A 20284-nucleotide genomic window follows, 5' to 3' on the forward strand; every position below is an offset into this window, starting at 1 on the left:
TCAGCTCAGTGGTACAGCATCCGAACTAGTAGTTGACTCCTGATAGTCCTGGGCACTCGGAATTTCTTTTTCCAAGTTTGCCTGTGTCATTACTGAATAACACATCATTCTCATCTGTCAGTTAGTTATTTTCTGTTTTTAAACCTTCTTTGTGGAGGCTTCTTGGTATGGACTCCTTACCATAGTCAGTTCATTATTTTGATCCATTGCGCTTATCAAAATTTATTCTTTAAAGCAAGAAATGTACTATAAAAGAACTCTAACTCTACATGACAAGACACATTAGTATAATAATATTATCAACACAGACCTGTTCCCCCAGGGGGGAGGGGGAGGTGGAGGTCCCCAGGTATATTAATGAAATAATGAAGGACTTTACCAGGAACTTATTTTATGTTTTTTTACGTGGAGAAGAATGGACTTTTGTGGGTTATGTTCCGAGTCACTGGACTTGCCTCATAGAACTTTTTTGAGGTGGAGCATCTTGGTGTCATTCGCACCTCCCTATGAATATTAATATCCATAAATTTCTTCTCCCAGGATCTGTTGCTTTGGTCTAAACAGCTGGTTGACAGTGCCACTAATTAACATTAAAAAGATGTTTTACAGAGAGAGCTAACATGATCAATGTTAATGATAGTATATGTAGGGTGTTCATCTATTGAGTGACTGCACACACTTGCAACTCACCTTTATACATTTTCCCCTTTCTAAGAGTCAACTAGCAGCAGCGCAAGCAGCAACTGCAGTAACGCCCTCGTCAATGGAGCATAATGTCGGCCCAATGCAGCAGAGCTCGGTACAGCATTTAACAAATCAGATGAACCAATTACAAATGTCCGGCTCGCAATACATCACCAGTCCAGTTCACAGTACATTCTCTCAAGCGTCCTGGCAAATGATGCATCAACATGGACAACCGCAACATGCACACCCGCAGTACATGTCCCTTGAGGTAATATGACATGTTACACTGAAAGGAAGAGTATTTAGTAATGATCACTAACAGCCAAAATTTGTCTTTACAGAAATCATTAATAAAAGTGTGAAAAAAAAGTGGAAAAATAAGAAAGGTCTCTTTGTTATTGTGACATCAACTTCTCAAACTCATTAATAATTCAAAAGCCAAAGACAACTTTAGGAAATCATGCACCGTGACGTGTTTGGATATCAAATGAAAAACTCCTCGTTTTTACATCCTTTATTTCTCCTTCAAAAAATCAGTTTGTTTGAGAAGTGATATCAAACACTCGTCACAATGTTTCATCACAATATCAAAAACCTCGAAGTTTGTCAAAAATACTTCGCTACACGTCGTATTTTCAACTCTCTTCTCGGTGATTGATGTGTGATGAAACACTGTCTCGTGTTTGATATATTACATCAAGTTAACAAATTCAATTGACTTATAGCAAAGCAGACTTCTGTGCGTAAATGGTTATAAGGAGTAAATTCCTTTTTGTAGACTGTTATTCTTTCATCTACAACTCACTTCTCAATGTTATGAAATCAGGCAAAAATTAATACTCTTTCAAAGTGTTGGATATAGTTTCTCAAGCCATTCATAATTCTTAGAGAAATTCAAAGCAAAAGTCACCTTGAATTTTATGATAATCTTTACTAAATCACCTTCGTAGTAGTGATCTCCTTTATTTTCTCTTTTTGGATTATTGAGTTTGAGAAAGATAAATTATTGCAGATTTATTAATATTTTGATTATTTGATTTAAAAAAAATTCTATTTCAGGACCATTCAATGGTTGGTGAGGGAGATCCCCTGGGACCTCCCATGTCCCCACAAGCCTCTGGTCTGCCGCATCATCTTGCCGACCATACTCAGTCCCTGGAAGAACATCGAATGGCCAGCTATGTGTCACCTTATCAAAGGTAGTTTAATCTCCGACCATGTCTAAATTTCTTCTTACAAGTGTAGAATATTGTTAGTTGTTGGTTTGCTTGTAATAATATTATTTTCACGTTAATCATTGTTGACAAATCATTTGTTAAGAATGGCATGCTAAGAGGTAAATACATGAACTTTTGCTTGAAATTTGATCTGACTTTTTCCTTCAATGATATTAAGTTGACCAGAAGTTGAACAGAAAGACAAAAGGAAAAAAGATGAATAGCTTTTAAATACCAACCTAATAATTTTGTTGCTGACTAACTGGAGGAAATCATAAGAGACAAAATAACATTTTTGGCAATTATGTGAAGAACAATAAATTAAGAAAACAATAATGTTGGTGGTAATAAAAATGTTGTTGTTGATTTGAGAGTTAAAACACTAAAAAATTGTAATTGTGAACTTAAGTTTGAAATTGAAAATGCTAGGGAATGTGATATTAAAAACAAACGAACAAGGATGAAGACTGTCAGCTTGAAAAAAAAATACAAACTTAGAAGGGAATTTAAAGGACAATAATGAAGTCAGGAAACAACTTTGAAAATACTAAGTTCAATTTAATTATTAAAAAGGTTCTTCTGACACACTGCATGTAAAGTTAAACTTGAGCAATCTAGCTACACGAGTCTTCATGTCAGTACTAGTCTTGTTATTAGTGTTGAGGTAAATTGCTGTATTTACGAAAACTGTTTTCTTCTTTGTCAAAGAAAATGATGATGGCTTAACAAACAAGGAAACAACGAATTATTTAAAGTGAGTTAAAATGAACCTTTTTAAAATTAAGCTTAGCTTATTTGTTCGCACTCAATCAGACTCAATGCATGATCAATTTCGTACGCGTGTAAGTTCTTAAAGCCTTTTAGTATGAAATCAGCCAGATTTTAGCCTGGTTCATAATCTACAAACGGTATCAATTTATGAATACACTCTTTTAGATTTATGTTGCAATGCATTAAAAATCTTGGTATCAAGGAAAAACGGAAAAGAAAATCATTTGTACACTCACCTGTTGGTTGCCATATTTTGCCGCCATTTTGCAAACCCGATACCGAAAAGCATGATGGGATCGTTTGACCACCGCGTAGCGTTTGGAATGGCCTGGACTACGGGAAAAACAACCCAAGTAGAGTTTATCTAGTATAGTGTGAACAATTTTCTTGAGCCATGAATAAAGTGAATGACTTTTATTCTTTTTTAAAATTTATTATTACAGTATTTTTTTTTTTTTTTAAATTGTGCTTGAAAATAGCTCTGTTGTGCTTTGAAATACTCTCTTATTTTAATCACAATTGAATTGTAAATAGGTTTTTATTACTATTCTTTTTTCTACTTGTAAATATTAATTTTCCTTGGAATATTTTAATAAAGTGATCTATTTATTTTTTTATTATTATTATTATTATTATTATTATTATTATTATTATTATTATTATTATTATTATTATTATTATTATTATTATTATTATTATTATTATTATTATTATTATTATTATAAAAGTTGTTAGGGTTAACTGGAACAATCGACTTCTAACGGGACATTGACCATGTTTTTTGTTACCGCAGACCGTGAAATGGCTACTTTTTTCCGTGGAATATAATAACGTATATTAACTATTTTTACCTCACTTCATTAACCCCTTTTCTCTTTTATTTCAGTTTGTCGTCATGAAGCTGGTTCAGACACAGTCTGGACAAGAGAAAGCAACTTTGGCATGAAAACAGGACAAGATGTATGAGGTGACTTTGGAACCTCAATGGGTCAGAAACTGGTGTTAATTTAATTAACTGAGTACAGCTAATGTGTTTGGTGTTGCTTTTTATCTGAAAACAAAAGGGAAGATGTCTATTTTTATGGATTTGCTGACAAATTTTTTTCGACCTTAAAAGCTGCCGGGTTTAATGAGTTGAAATAAAAGGGATTCCGGGAAAAGACGAAGGCCAGGCCTTGCCATCTCTTCCTTCTTTTTTAGAATAGATCTCAAGGATTTCAAAAATTGCGAATTGTGCATGGGAATTTTCAACTGCCAAAGATCAGAAAATGTAGACCTTCACAAAGGAAACGATCCGTCCTAACACTCAATTTCACCAAGAACTGTGTCCATTAGACTGCAAAAGAGTTTTTTTCTTTAATAGAAGAAAGATCCTCGCAGTTAGTAAGTGGACGGAGAATACTTCTCGTTTCCTCGCTCGCCTCCAGACATGTCGTTTCGACGTTCGTGTGCGCTCGTACGTCCTCGAACAACGGACTGATTTGCAGTCTATAACAAATTGTGAATAAAAAATAGGCTAGATTTTCACCGCTTAGTGGGTCCGGTATTCCTTCCCCGCTTTGCCTCGAGCAGCAGCTCACAATCGAGCTTAGAACAAGCAGTAAATGGGAAATACAAATCGCAAGTGGTGGCGTAATATTAACCTACAATTGTGGACAGAATCAAAAAAGAAATCCCCCCCCCCCCCGCCCCAGAAAAAAAAAAATCAGTGATAAATTCGCGCGCAAAGCAAAACGCGCTATTTTCCCATAATTGAAATAAGGGGGGGGGGGGGGGGGGTTGGTCTTAATTTTTCGTTTGAATTGACCAACATTGTAGCACCTATTTGTTCTCTGGACAGCTTAGGGGTTAATCAACGATTTAGGTTAGTTTATTTGAATTGCATGTATAAGCTAAGAAATAGGGCGGTGAGTAGTGGAATTACTCTACATACTTGTTCAGTCTCAACCGGATCATATTTTTAAAGAAGAGGAATATTATTTTTTAAATCGCAATTTATTCCATGTAATTCCTTTTTCATACTCAGTCCTTTCGTAACCCTTTGGAAATTTTATTGGTGAGCGTGTCGTCAAATATTCTCAGTGACAGAGTCTGAAAGCGGAATTCTTAGCGAAACAGTGATTATTAGCAAATATTTTTTTCCAGTCGGAAAGAGATTGAGGAGTTATTTTCACGCCCTCGCGGGAGAAAGGCCTTCCAAGGTTGTATGGTTTAGTCCCTATAGGGGTGGCTCTAGGGTTCTTTGTAACAAGGGGTTGCCAGTCGGCGCGCAAGTTTTTATGGGACATCAGTGGGACGTGCTGCATCAGAAATTGTTTGAACAGTAGGTTTAAAAATGAGTCAAATCTGGTGTTTTTACCTCGTTGTAATGGGGATTGCAACCCCCTTAATCCTCGCTCTGGTTCCACCCCTGCCCTTCATAATAAAAGCCCCGCGCGTGTGTGTGTCTTTCCTGAGGCAAGATAGATTTTTGTTTTGAAATGAAATGAAAGATGAAAGATTATTTTAAATTGTGTTTCTCCATAAAGAAAAAAAAGAAGAATCTATTGTGATCCTTATTTAATTTCTAATAGCAAACATTACATTGGTCGGCGGTCATTGTATACAACAGCGTGCAAACGAGGCAGATTCTAATTTGCCTCGTTGTCATGCTTCTAAAAACCTGACCGCGGGCTGTAGTGTAATGAGAGCTATTCTCAACTTTCTATTTTATGAGAGAAAAAAAAACCCAATGATTTGTAAAAACGTTGACGCTAGATTTTGACGCTTGGGTGCTGGAGTTAAAATTGTAGTCCAGAATTAGCTGAAATAGGATTTTTCCAGTAGACCAGTAGATAGCAGAGGATGACCTTAGTGGGGGAAGTCTTTTTGTAATCGTTCTTTCAAAAACTTCGCTATCAAACTTACGGGCAAGTAGTAGCGTCTCAAAAGATAAATGGTGTTTCAGTAGTCTGTTTAAAAATTGTCCAGGAGCGGCTTTGTCTGGACCGTCCAGTTTTGAAATAGGCTCTGTTTACAGAGGCCAAAATTTTTCATTTCGAAATCAATCTGGAATCCAAGAACTACAGCCGTAAGACTATTAAATGCTGGTCACGTCAAACAAAGTCGTTTTAGATTTTGTGTTTTGTCATCATCTATTTTCAAAATTTAGTGTTGTTAGTTGGTCTCGAACCTTAGTCTGTAGAACAGGCGTTATTTTTATGCGTGTTTCGGTGTGAAGCGAGCGCGATCTTGCTCTCTCGCGTTACGCCCTGGTCTCGCGTTTCGTTCTCGCTTCCCGCTCTAAAAACGTATAAATATATCGCCTGTTGTGCGGGCTAGAAAGACCTTTATAAGGTTCGTTTCTTAATTCGAAATCCAGTCGCACTAGCGTGCGAACGCAGTGTTATTTTCGGTAGTCGCTTCTCATTGGACGAGAGAAGCCACAGCCGGAAATACGTCAGTGTTCGCAGGCTGCAGTAACACCCTTTTGTTGGAAATTTGGAATTTGATGACAAAATCGAGGCAAATTGGGTCGATTATTTCTCCTTCCTCGGGTCATCCTCTGTTCTGAGAGCCACTAGCGCTTTTTTTTTTTTATTTTTCAACGAAGAATTAGCATACAGGAGTCAGAAGCATTTGGCAATTTTAATTGTACATATTGGGATAACGCAATGCTTTCTAATTTTCGCGCTCGTTGATTTTTTTTGAGTGTAGTATTTTGAATTCCTGTCGTGTACAAAATTTGTCTATCTTTGAAAAAGCTGTTTTATTACCTTCCAGTCGCTACCGCATCATTCATCATATCACTTTTTCAACTAATTGTTTGGTGAGAGTCCTATGCACTTGGTGATTTGAAATGCAACCTTTCTTCAATGCATACGTTTGTTTCTTAAGAAATTTTTTTTACTTGGACATTTGACTAGAAAATCGGCTATTTCAGTCGGTAAAATGTTACTGATTATATACTGAATCTGGATTCATTCTCTATTCACAACCTTGTCTTTCACACGGACATTTAATTCCTATAGCTTCGATATAAAATTTTCAACAGTGACTTTCTTGTGACTTTTGCTCATAAAACCTTTCCTAATACTTCTGACAGATCTTAACCAGGCAAGGATATTATATTTATTTGCGTCTTAATTCTAGAGTAACCCTCTTGAATACTAAAACGCGACAAAAACGAGACTTTGAAAGGTTTCTAGACTTTAAACAGTGTCGGACAATCGTTGGTATCTATTCCTTGTAGCTCTCAGCCAATTTAAAGCCATTTGCATCCCATTCAGAAGCGTTCTTGACCGAGAAAGGTAGACGACCCTGCCCGGCTTCTTCGGGACTTTTGGGTGGATCATGAGAAAGTCAAGCACGCTTTGGTACTGGGCTTGCATCATATTGAAGTATACGATGTCAACTTTAGGAATGAAGTGGATTTGTAATCTTGGCTGCCATGCAGCCTTTACTCCGTATCGAGACGTACGTCTCAATTCTTGAATCGCAATATGGTGCTGGATAAGAGAGAAGGTGATTTGTGGGCTATAGATTTTCAGCAAAAGGATAAAACAATGACCAACTTCAGCATGGGTACATTATTGCGCAGTTTTACATTCCCAAGGAATTAGGTGTCGAAGCTCAGTATTTGATGAAGTACGGTTTGACCGGTTTAGTCGTAACATCTAACGAGAAAGGCACCATTTTGTACCAGGTCGAGACAGGAAATTAAAACTTACAGTTTATTTTAAAAACAAAGCATTTGAGAAATCATGAAATACTGAGATATCGACCATTTAGTTCACTCTGTCTGCGAACCTTTCTGAGGGATTACTTTTTTAAAACGCGCTTGCATTGGTCGTACAGTTTTGTGGTTTGTGTTGTGTCATTTTTTAAGTTTAATATTTTAATTTTAAGTAGTTGTTTGTGTAGTTGAATCAAAAATGCAAAATAAAAAATGGAAATGACTGCAGTTTATGTGTGTTGTCTGATGAGCGCATTACAGGGCATGCGCGGGCTTGTGGACAACACAATCTAGAGCCCAGAGCCCGCATTGCTTTTGGTCAGCACCTAATTGCTGGCGAGCGTTAGCGAGACAGCACACTATTCTTGTCAATAGGGGAAAAGATCCAAAATTTTGTCGGATGTAAGACTCGAAGCTTGCGCGGTAGAGCATTATCCGGGATGGCTGAGACGACAATCACGCGCAAATCACATGGCTGACGTATAATCCAGGATGCACACCTCACTTTGCACTTGAGAATCGCACGCTGTCAGACGCTTTCGGTTACGAGGTGCAGTTGACGTTTGCTTTTGTAATCATTCATCAAGGTCACGAACGGAAAGATATCACTTTGATTCATCATTGATCCTTTTCTTGACCTTGATGAATATTCACAAGCAAATGAAGACATCTAGCAAATAAAAATATTTAGGAATACTTACCTATTTGTTTTATGGCAAAGTCAACTGCGCCTCGAAACCGTCTGTGCGTAAGATCGCGGTAAAATTTTCCCGTGGAAAGTAATCTCAATCCTCAAGCGGTGGAAGTATAAAACCAGCCAAACACAAATTGATGTCTTTCCGTTCGTGACCTTGATGAATGATTACAGAAGCAAAAAAAAAACAGCAAATAGAAAAAATACCGTGGAGGCTAATAATTGAAAATCTGCGAACCACTCAACCGTGAAATCAAAGGACTCGTTGTACTTTCACACGAGTTCTTCGCCCGTGGAGCCCAATCATTCAAAATCTGTGGAGTTTGTGCAAGATAACTCGACAGTTGAGTCATTCTCTTTCGGTCCGTAAGTGTGTCCGTTGAGGCAAAAGAATTGAAAACATGTCGATCGCTCGTCGAAGCGAACTGTGCAACTGTGAAATCAGATGATTGCTTCACTCTGAAATCAAACGACTCGTTGCACTTTTACTTGAGTTCTTTGCTCGTTGAGGCAAATAATTCAAAATCTGAGCCGTTTGGGGCGGCTGATCCGTCCACTTCACCAACACCCCCATCCCACAAAAAAGAAGCGTTTTCAACATTTCTTCCCCAATGTGGGTTAAACAAATCACTAAACCTGCCATGACCCATTTTCAAAACCAATCCTTGCTGTAGTCATGATTTTTACAACTCATCCAACTGAAACCTACTCCCCCTACCCTCAAAGTCGACCCCCTTTTCCAAACCCAAACTGTTTAATTAAATCCCCACAACTTTATCCCCCTTCGCCAGCACTCACTTTCATATTGAAATTACTAGTACATATATATATTTGGGGTGTGATATCGCTTTAAATTTTTACGAGGTTTGCTACATTTGAGTCAAAGTACAAACAACATGTAAAATTATACAGCAATACTACCCAACAAAACATCTATGTTTATAGATTGATTATATTTTTGAAGCTTTTCTGAGACGCTCTTCTGATAGGTAAAAACTTTCAAGATGAGGGCGCGCGCGTTGGAAAACCGGTTTTTTTCTTTAGGGATAACCCTCCAAACCGGTTTTTTGTACAGTACAGAGTGGAGTTGGACAATAAAACTTTCATACTAAACGAATCTCTACGGTAATAAGCAAGCCATAAAGGTGGCGAAAAATTGGGATTTAAGATCACCTTCCTCCGGAGCAAGCTTAGGCAATAATAATAATGAGTGGAACAACTCCAAACTGGAAATTGAGTCGTTATATTGTGATTATTACGTCACAGCTCATTAGCGCGCGGATGCGTGCGAGCTAAATGAACAATAAATTACGTTTATGACGCAAGTTGATCATTTTCAACAAGAAAATGTCGTTGATTATCCCATCGGGTTAATTCAATATGACAAAGAAGAGAAAAGAGGTTTACATATTGCTTTTATTGTGCTTTCTCCTTGCAAAAGGAGTTTGTAAAGGTAAGAAGTAACTTCAGTACAATATTGAAATCCGCATTGGCGCGTAAATGCTGCGTATTTCTCCCGCCCTTTACAGTTTTGTACAGTTTTATGGAAAACTACAAACACGACTGCGCCCATTCCAATAAAGCTACAATCGGCAATGTAGCCACCCAAGCAAATTTTATAATCACATATCTACAAATTAGATGCCGTGGTGATTTAAGAGGACATTGCGTGTGCTTTCCGGTAAGTAAGTAAAGTGCGTTCCGAGGTCGCGAGTTATCGGGTGTTCTCAGTATTCAGAGAGATTTAATGGAATCGCGTTTTCGGCAAACGCCAGATTTGTTTGTGTTTATGCTTTCTTGAAAAAACGAGTACATAGATGAGAATGGTGCAAACCAGTTCTGGCATTTAATGTAAACGCAAACCTACTCAATTTTACTGAAAAGCCGAAAACAGCAAGCGGCAAATGAAGGATAAAAATGGTCACGTGGTCATTTTTGCCGTTAGCCGTACTCCCGTAATTCTAAATCTCTGTCAGTATCGAGGAGCTAAAGTATTATCGCTATAAACGTCTCTCCATGCATACTACCCTTACGGAACTTACACACTTTTCAATTATTTATGCGACGGCAACGAGAACGTCAAGGAACAAAAGTTTTAACGAACTAGACAGCGGCTCTGGACATGCGTTAAAAATTTATATATTTATTTGACGGCCTCTATAAAAGACAACGATGTGAAACGAACAAATTTGAAGTTTTAAGGAGAGCATGGGCACACGACAGTGAATTTTTTTCTCTTTCTGGACTTGAACGCCGTTCCTACTAATCATGTTCCTGGATAATTCGTTCACATTGATGTAAGTTGAACGGATTGGAATAGTCCCAAAGTAGATAGGATAACGTGGATATGTAATTTCCAAGTGACATTTTTGTTGCCGCTGCCATTGCCGTCGTGCTTTCGTAAAATCCCTAGCTACTATATGAAGCGCTACCTGGGAGAGCTCCAAGACTAGCGAGTAACGTGATATTAGGTCTGAGCAACAAAATGGAGTTCGATCGACGCGAAGTATGCGATCATGGCGAGCACACGGAAAAATAGGGTGCGTTCGATTGACCCTATTCTGGAATGATGACAAGAAATCCCTCATAAGAGGTTTTGGGATCAGAGTTACTGACTGCAGTACAAAACAGCCTAAGTCTACTAAAATATAAGGAACCATCCCCGCCTCCGGAAAATAGAACTAAATTGAAATCTCAGACACAAAAATGTCTCGATTACCTTTTTCAAGTGATTTTTTTGTTTGGCATGGTTTATTTAAGCTGATCTTGTGGAATTTGCTTCATGTTACAGCATGTTACAGGAAGCTAATTACTACATTATCAGCTTTAAATGAACCTATTCATCACGTGCACATTTTGCAACGCACCACAGTGTTCTGGACAAAGAAAGGGTCACAAAAAACTGTCCTTAACTGGCGTGGGTTCTGTCCGTGCTTACTAGGTGGTTAAGAGAGCCGGGTTAAAGCTTTGTAAGAAATCTCAATTTGCTTCAAGATTGCCGCTGTTTTTGCAAACTAAGAATACATAGAATACATAGAAGCTGTAGCTGTTGATAGGTCGGGGAGGATAGTTTCAATGCAAATGTCAACCATTTGAAGATAGTCTTTAAGGACCGGCTCGATCACCATCCTCTTTTTATACGGTGTGGAAAAACGCCTTTTCTAAAGGCAATATTCCGGCCCTGTTATCAAATCAAAATGAATAAACACAGCTACAAAATATAAACACGATGTTGAACTTTGTTGTTCTGCGCCGTTTGTTGATTTGAAGTTTGCAAGACTGTTTTCACAAAAGCGCTTTCACGAAGAGTATTCACAGACAATAAACACTAATTACCAAAAGAAGACAATTTTCTGTGCCTTGCTTGCAAAAGCGTTATTTTGAAATCATCTTGAACATGATACTCCAAAATTTGCTGTTGTCAATCAATCAATCAATCAATCAATCACTCCCAATTAATTGCAGGCTACTTAACTTTCCAAAGCACTCTTCAAAACGTGTAAAAGGTTTTTTGAATGACAACTTTATTGAAATAAGATTGTAACCCTTAGTAAAGTGTATGCTTCCTCATCCAAGTTTCAGCAGGACCGGGTCATCTTTCTGAGGAAGGACTGGGAAGTCTTTCATTTCATCGGGGTGCTGCACTCCCACCTGACAATGAAGGACTTCGTCCGCTGAAAGGTTCCACTAAACAGAACATCGATGATGGACGGGCAACCAACAAAAAGATCTTCACCGATGTCCACAGTTTCGCCTTGAGAAGAGCGACGAAGAGACAGAGGGTTGCGGTGCCATCGCATACCAGTGTCTTTGGAATAAAGCAATCAGCTTCTCCATTGAGGCATAAAAGAGGAATTATATCTGTCTTCCCTACCAAAGGTAAAGTTTCCGTCCATTCCAACGCGTTGAGTAAGCCATGTAACTCACAGGTGCTGACAATCTGGCTCGGTTCCTGTAACTTTGAAAATACTTAAGCTCCCTCATCCGATCCCCTTCTCTGGACGCCTAGCGGAAAAATTTGGCGGTGTTATGTTACTACATCGCGCTTTCGATCGGACGAAAGCCACCGAAGGATCAGAGGCTTGGGAATTTATTGCTAGTTGATCTCTGTACATAGTGGCATTGTTTCCTAATTGCATAAAAAGTCCAGTCCCTCTACCAATGTGTATTAATGGGTGAGCAGTGACCAAATGCTGGAGGTCATGTAATACCCGAGTCAAGATCTAGGTGCTCAACAGGGTAGGTCTTCAGTGGTAATAAATACCACTTTGTTTAGGAAATTAAGAGGTATTCAAATTACTTCACTGCAGACAACTTTCTTTCTCATCTCAAATGACGTTACTATGTTTTTAACTCAATTTTCTGTCATAGATTTTTCTTTAAAGACCGATGACAAGTCTCCCATTGGACCAATGGAGGTATATATGTCTTCGCTGCCAGGTGGTGAGGCTGACAGTGAATCACCAGGAGAGGACAACACTTCAGAAGAAGAAATAAGTAAAGGAAACAGGAACAATGAGGACGAGAACTCATTACGCGGAGGGAAGTCTTCATTAGGAACGGACGAATCACAAACAAATGGGGACGAGAACTCATTACGTGGAGGGAAGTCCTCATTAGGAACGGACGAATCAGAAACAAATGAGGATGAGAACTCATTACGTGGAGGGAAGTCTTCATTAGGAAGGGACGAATCACAAACAAATGGGGACGAGAACTCATTACGTGGAGGGAAGTCTTCATTAGGAACGGACGAATCAGAAACAAATGAGGACGAGAACTCATTACGCGGAGGGAAGTCTTCATTAGGAACGGACGAATCAGAAACAAAACGTTACACTGCAGATGAAGGCAAGAAGGGTTCATCAAACGGCCACAGACCCGGAGTAAAGGATAACGAACGTCCATCAGGGGGTGGCACTTCATCGAAGACGCAACCACTGAAAAGGGACAAGCATTTCAAAATCAAATCCACAGAGCTTCGTTGGAATGTTGCGCGTGATTTTGGGACTCAAATTGAGGACAAAAGAAAGATACGTGTAAAACGGAAGAGGAAATCTGGATCTGAACAGCAGACTGAAAACGATCAAACTGACGATAGTCGACATGATCCAGATGAGTCGGGTTCTCCGATAATTATTGCAGCGGTTTGTGCTGGAATGTTGGTACTGTTGTGCATGTTGACGGGCCTTGTTCGTCTGTGGTACGTTTTCAATTCTTGTTCTTGCTTGTAATGTAAAAAAAGGGTACCAACCAATACATACCTGTCTTGCCAATATGTACTGATAAAAACTGTCCCGAAGGTGTCCCCCCTTAGAGAGAGGGAACCTGCTTACATGGCACCCAGTTATTATAGCCATATTGCTACAGTGGGAAATTTATTTTGGCTGAAGAATCCAATGTAGCCTTCTCTTGTGAAATACTTCTTTTCTGATTAGATCACCGCGTATATTCACCCAGAGTCTGTAGAACCGCGTTGATGACCCAATTAATGAGTTCCTCAATGCTTGAAAAAGGGATTTAAAACACTTATGCCCTAACTTAAACTTCCAGCCTGTCGTGATCCCTGTGACACTCGCTAACTGCCTCCCTTTTAACAATATTGTCCCACTGTCTCCTCAGTACTTAGCAGTATCTTCCCCTCTGCCTATAATCCTGTCTTGATGCCACCTTGTCAGGTAACAGCATATCTGCCCATTCGGAACGATTTCAAATCACTCCATTATTTCCAAAACCATTTCTTGATTTTTGTAATTTCATCACAGGAAGAACTGCAGGAAGAAGCGTTCACGGAATAAGGACGTTGAACTTGGGGAGAAATTTCCCTCAATGAGCAACTTTAAAGAAGACGTAAGCGAAGAAGAGATTGTGTTTGAGAAGTCTGTCATGGAACAAGACCAGGAACAATATGAGAACTCTGTCAAGACAAAACAGCAAAGCATCCGACCTTCATCTTACCAACTAGCGGCAACACATGGTGATGCTCAAGGAGTATGGACCCTCACGGAAATACCAACCTCTACTCCACTTATGGCAGTATCTACATACGTTGACGTCGAAACTGCAAAAACCGAGGATTTCACTGTCGTCGAGATACCAGAGTTAAGTTCTCCTGATGTTTCATTTACTTGTTCTTCGCTTTCAGATGAATTGGTTGAACGTGACGTCAGTCAGTCTCCATCTTTGACAGCTGTCTCGGAAAAACTTTGGCCGTCTGAGCTGGAAATTAAAACTGATTCTCCGCTATCCACTGAAGTTTCCACATCTTCCTGCGCAGTTTCATTGGCCATGCAATCTTACATGACTCTTCCCCAAAGTTCTTCAACCCAAACTGCTAGCACTGCGCCAACAGAAGTTACTATGCCTTTAACAGTGCCCTCGACTCCTGCTCAACCCTCCTCACACGGCCTGCACACATCTCCAGAATTGTTACGCTCGTCACATCCCGTCACGCCCAAGGAATCTTCCAGTCTAGATGCACTAGTTTCTTCCACCTCTGGTGAATTGACAAGAAGTGGTTCTATGAAAACCGATAACAGTGGTTCTTCGACCCAGTCCTGTAAGGTTCCAGTTGCCCCAAGAGACGAAGTGGTTATCACTATTGAAGATGACTATGATGATGAACGGATGTATAAGGGCATGAAACCTGTACATGACGCTCCTTGTGAGTGCAAGAAAGGTGTGACTCAGTCTTTTGAAAAGGTTGATATGCCAAGAAGTGGTTCTATGGAAACCGATAACAGTGGTTCTTCGACCCAGTCCTGTAAGGTTCCAGTTGCCCCAAGAGACGAAGTGGTTATCACTATTGAAGATGACTATGATGATGAACGGATGTATAAGGGCATGAAATCTGTACATGACGCTCCTTGTGAGTGCAAGAAAGGTGTGACTCAGTCTTTTGAAAAGGTTGATATGCCTGACTTGGATCGTGTGAATGGTGATGACAACTTAAGCAGATCTGCGGAGAGACCTATGATCACTAAGGCCAGTATGTCTAGCATATGCGAGGATTTTGTGAACGGGTTTGTGAAAGAAACTGTAAATGATGTCCCTGACATGGCTGATGGATACGAGGATGACAACGTGAAATTTGTGGACGACGATGTAATGGATATCGACACCTGTGGAGTGACTAACAATGGCATGAATGAGGGAAAGGTGAAAATTAAAGAGAAAAATGGTCTTAGTGTTATGGGCGGAGGTGTAGAACCAATACCTGGCGTGAGTGGTGAGCATGTGGTTGTAAGGAAAGCTGACATGGACGAGGACGAGGACGATGACACTTGGAGTCTGGAAGACAATGATATGGCTTCGAGAGATCGTAAGTTCTCAATGGTTGTTGATAATTTAAAATTGCAAGCTAAGCAAGTATAAGCTCAAATCAATCTACTAATGGATGAATGGTCGAATGAATTTGTGACTGAACAAATGAAAGAACAATGTTTGGACGTGGAAATTCGAAGGAATTGAGTGATATCTCTCCGTCCTACAAGCCTCTTCTGAAGATACTATGTCATCGATCAGTTTTGACAAGATAATTTAAAAAGCTAACGAATAAATTGCGACAAGGCAAATCATGGCCCAGTGTTGTTAAATATAGTTATGATATTATAGTACACTGAAACTATAAAGAGGTGTCTTTGGCTACAGGTACCCAAAGTGAAAACACCTGGCACCTACAGAGACGTAAGTTAAGTAGAATGTTTCAACTACTTCCTATGCAACCTAGCAAAACAGTAGAAACCTCGGCGTAAACTTACTTTAGCCTTACATTTCATTGTAAACTAAAGTCTTCTCTTTGGTGATATGGAATTTCAGGAGCCTTCCCATGGCACAGGGAAAGAGAAGTCGTGGAAAACAAGTGCTTCGACTATGACGCGGCCTATAATTTAATTATGCGATCCTTGAAGCCCAATGCCAACATAGCATTCGAAGAGGCTTGGGCATTAGCTGAGTCTATGACCAAAGGCGAGGATGAGGATACCTGTGAAATCAACCCAATCCCTGAGCCAGAGCCATGGGGTATAAAGGGAACAAAGGCAAGTAGTGAAGAGTAAGGGTTGTTTCTTAACGTGAGCTGTATACGGCACAGTTAAGGGGGTAGTTTGGCAGTAGACTTGGGATGCAGTAAATGAAATGTACAGCTTCGGCTGAAGGTGGGTGCATCACGTCTCCTGCGGATCCTGGAACAGGCTGAGGTCTTACCTATTTGTGTTACGTGATGTTAAGAGTTAAGTCGCACACGATGGATTGAAAATCATGAAAGTTTTTAAAGCTACGAAATAGGTAAAGGACAGTTAAGGGTGCGGCGTATTCTAACCGCGACGAATTTGAACGTTCATAATTTCGTTAATTAATATTTAACCAAACGCCATCAAACTTCGTGGATTTTTCAGAATTCAATGTATTTCGACACAATTGGGTGTCATAGGTTAGTATTCACTGAATTTGACGTTATCGTGGCAAGCCATTTTAAAGAAATGGTTTTGCAGAAAATGAAATATCCTTATCTGAATGAAGAAAACTTATCTTTCTTACAGTACCTTCAATATTTTTCGCTCATTTTGTTGTATTGGTCTCGATTACTTTTCGGTCAATTTTGGTGGCTTTCTAAAGTTTTAGGGAATCCAGAAATCCAAGATTGCGCAACAAAGATGGCTGTCGTTTGGCAATCATAACGTAATTCTCAAGTGAGGTGACGTCACCATTTCCTGTTTGTACCTCAAAGGAAACATCTTTGGATGCACTATTTGTTCTTCAAGTGTCATTTTCGTAGCATTAATATTTTCGGATCGGAATAGAGTGGTCGGCTGTGCCATGAAAGTCTGCGTGGTGCGTTTGAGAGCTTCCCGTAAACGAAGCTAGACAGCTTAGCGGTACTGTGGTCGAAAGTTTTCTAATTTCTCACTGATTTGCTCAAGGTACTTTAGAGTAAGAAGCGACTATTTTACAACATTCAAGTATAGAAATCTGTGATGAAAGACTACTTAAATTCATTTTAAGAATTATAGAAACTGTTAAAACCTTCAAAAACCAGCAACTTATACTCACGCCGAAGCGTCGTCTGTTTTTCACGATTCTAACAGTTTCGGTAATGCTTAGTATGATCTTGAGTACTTAGATTTAAGTGTGAATATACTAATGCTTCTTAGAAGAACTCAATCATAAATGTAACTTTTGTATTGATACTATATAGGGAGGACCAATTAAGAATCGAAGGAAAGACGAGGTGGCTGAACCAGATATCACTGAAACACCCCAGAAAACGTCAAGTGAGGAACAAATCTACAGCGAAATTCCTGCAGTAGACAACAAGACGAACCCAGAAGTGGATTGCCCGTATCATTACGGTGAGAAACTCCCCAAAACATCTAATGGCCCTCGATTCTTCAAGGTTCCTCGGTAAGTTGTTGGTTTGAATTTCATCCAAAAAATTTATGATCTTGTTAAGAAATAAGTCGTGTCAGCCGTGACGTGCTTCATAAAAATCCTGGAGACACAGGCAAATTTGCTTGAAAAGAGCTGGGTAGCTTCGCTAAAATGACAGCATACTTGCCTTCGCTAGAGCGCACTCTACGTTAAAAATCTACAGAGACGCACTTTCCCGCACATACATGATACTTACATACATTACATAAAATTCTACAGTCGTGAAAACTTTGGTCCCATATGACAACCATGAAATATATCAAGTACCCAGTATATGTAATTGGTTCTTGAATTCTAAAATCTGAGCAAGTTTTCCACAAGAAACCAACAAGTTTATGAATCGACAATGTTCACCTTAAACGAAAGGGGTTGGTAAGGCTGACATGCTGAGTTGTATGTCGTGTTGAGTGAGCGAACAGGGATGGAGGTTTTAACATGTTATGTTTGATTTGATTATTATTTGTTTCCGGTTATTTCTGAGTGGAATGCCTGTAAACTAGCTTTGTGTAGCTAAGTGCATTTCCACTATAAACAAAGCATTTTTTTTTTTTAAAAAAGAATGCTAAATCTCGCATAATGTACTACCAAGAAAAACCATTTTACACTGACAATGAAATAATGCGTTGAATAAATTATTGTTCTAGCAACTTCCAAAACTTAATATAGCTTCATGTAACGACAACTGAGGTAGAATTTCCAGCATTTCTTGATTTGATTGTAGTTCTTTTCCAGTAACCTGAGATTTCTTGTTTCTTGCCACAGCAAGTTGCTGTCTCCCTCGACCAAACACACAAAGGTAGTCCCTGAAGGCTGTTTGACAGGAAAAGGTGCCGAATCTGCTAGTAACGCTTCTTCTGTTGAGTCGATCAGTCCTACTGAGGCGGAGCCAGTCACTTCTTCACTTGCAAACTCTGAACCCGTAAGTTAACATCAAGCTCGGTTAGAAGATTTGTGTCAATACCATTTTATCAAGTTCTATTCTCAATCAACCTAAGCTTCGGCACTCGATACAATTACAAGCTAAGTACGTTTTTCAGTTCTCGCCTCAGCGTCTTCCTTGGCCAATACCTTGCCCTTGTATAACTGAAAATGCCTGCCAATGTAACCTTAACCTGTGCAATTGTAAGGAGGCTTGAGGGAGAATCGCAACCATGGCAACCGACCTAACTTGGTATATGTCACACAGGCTTATAATTCTACAGTACATTATTTCTCAATTCATTGCCTTTAAACAAAAATAATCCAGACTTTTTCCGTAACAAATAAATGGCAGGCAGCGAGTAAGGCCTGATGGAGACTATGCGGCTTATGAGGATCTGGGCTTCCTGTTTACAAGCTAAGAATATATGGTAAAAAATTAAAGACAACAAAGGGAATGGAGAGCGAAGGACTAACTTCATAACTTATAATTAAGTATCAACTGCTGGATGGAGTTGAGTACCACAGTTTCTGTTCACCCAATTTAGTTACACAGGTCTTTCAAATTCAGCTTTATTTTAGCTCAATACCTCTAAATATTTTAGACTGGAAGCTAGTTTTGGTATTCTCCCAGTTTTGGGACGTAGCTTATCGAATATCATTAATGCGTTACCTTGAAAAAAAATTATCAGCTAGTTTTTGCACGATATCGCGATTTCTAAACGCTGGGAACAGGGCAAAAGACGTTTGGGTGCATTTCACTGTACTGTGTAACACTTTTGTTTGATTTCGTTCCAGATTCTTCAGTGGAGAGACTTCCACAAGCATCGCCCAAGACTTACGTATTCATGGACTTCATGAAACTTTGATGCATTGCGATTTTTTCCTCATATTTTACTATATTTCTATCAGTGCTCTGAGTCCTTCCTTAAACGTCTAAAGTACTTTTAAACAGAGGAAATTTAATTTGTTTTTCCGTTGTCGTGAAAACGCCTCATTTTTAAACATTTCCTTGATAACTCTTACACAACTATTGAAAAATAACCGTGATCGATGGAATATCTAAGTACCTAATTTCTCATTATTGCTCATAAACAAGCAGAAACTTACATTTCGCTGCTATGAAAACATGTGTAATATATTTTTCGTCCGTTTTGTAAATAATAACAATAAATAAACGAGTATATTACTCGTTGGTTATTACGAGACAGTAGTCTATTTAATCACTTATTTAGAGCGGTTTTCAATTGAGTGCCGAAATTAATTTCGCGTTTGCATGATTGCCTTGGTTTTGAATTACTATGCTCTGTGATTGGTTAACAAAACTCGCGCCACCTTCTCAACCAATGGGAATCCAAACCCAAACCAATCGTGTTTTCGTCTTACGCGTTTTCCCGCCAGTTACACGTATTTGCTTCGAATTCTGATTGGTTCGTTGTGTTGTTTACATATGTTGCGATTGGCCAGACCAATTACTTTGGTTTTGCTTTTACGACACTCTTAAGCTTAAACGATCCAAGCTATAATTCTGTTGTCGAAATTCATGACGGTACAGTCGTAAAACTTTCCGAATATAAGCCAACAAGAAGTTTTTGACGGGGTTATTTTGGGGGTAGCTTCATTGGCTGATCTAGGGGAGGGCCCCTGGGGCCCAGGCGCCTGTCCTTAGTTTTCAAGAGAAGCAAGTCGAGCGTTTGAGACTCCCCCCCTCCCCTCCTCCTACTAACCTGAAGGTTTTCGATCTGCCACTGAGCTTATTACTGGAGTGAAATTTCCGTTTCTGAAAGGATTCGGTTTTTTTACTTCGTGCTTGCCATAGCAAACACAGAGATTTGCCGTGATCTGTGTAAAGTT

General features: G+C 39.3%; 2 protein-coding genes across 7 annotated transcripts in view; both read left to right on the forward strand.

Moving 5' to 3' along the window:
• LOC146486507 (RNA-binding motif, single-stranded-interacting protein 2-like) overlaps window positions 1–7617 on the forward strand; it is a 64675-nt gene extending 57058 nt beyond the window's left edge. For 5 of the 6 annotated variants that reach the window (XM_085101367.1, XM_085101359.1, XM_085101390.1 and 2 more), the window contains 4 exons: window positions 716–955; window positions 1747–1886; window positions 2613–2658; window positions 3562–7617. In XM_085101367.1, coding sequence (XP_084957493.1) covers window positions 716–955; window positions 1747–1886; window positions 2613–2619 — 387 coding nt within the window. In that variant the 3' untranslated portion in view covers window positions 2620–2658; window positions 3562–7617. Of the gene's footprint in view, window positions 1–715; window positions 956–1746; window positions 1891–2612; window positions 2659–3561 lie in introns of those variants that run through there. The other variant, XM_085101398.1, reaches the window with a different exon arrangement.
• A 7176-nt stretch (window positions 7618–14793) lies between these two features.
• Window positions 14794–19636, forward strand: LOC146486509 (uncharacterized). Its single transcript, XM_085101413.1, has 5 exons — window positions 14794–15404; window positions 15902–16126; window positions 17284–17485; window positions 18275–18431; window positions 19229–19636. The coding sequence occupies exons 1-5, from the start codon at window positions 14810–14812 to the stop codon at window positions 19289–19291; spliced, it is 1242 nt and encodes a 413-aa protein (XP_084957539.1). The 5' UTR covers window positions 14794–14809; the 3' UTR covers window positions 19292–19636.
• The last annotated feature ends 648 nt before the right edge of the window (window positions 19637–20284 follow it).

Source organism: Pavona decussata, unplaced genomic scaffold (genome assembly GCF_977016875.1).
Source record: "Pavona decussata unplaced genomic scaffold, jaPavDecu1.1 SCAFFOLD_21, whole genome shotgun sequence".
In the NCBI taxonomy this organism is placed as follows: domain Eukaryota; kingdom Metazoa; phylum Cnidaria; class Anthozoa; order Scleractinia; family Agariciidae; genus Pavona; species Pavona decussata.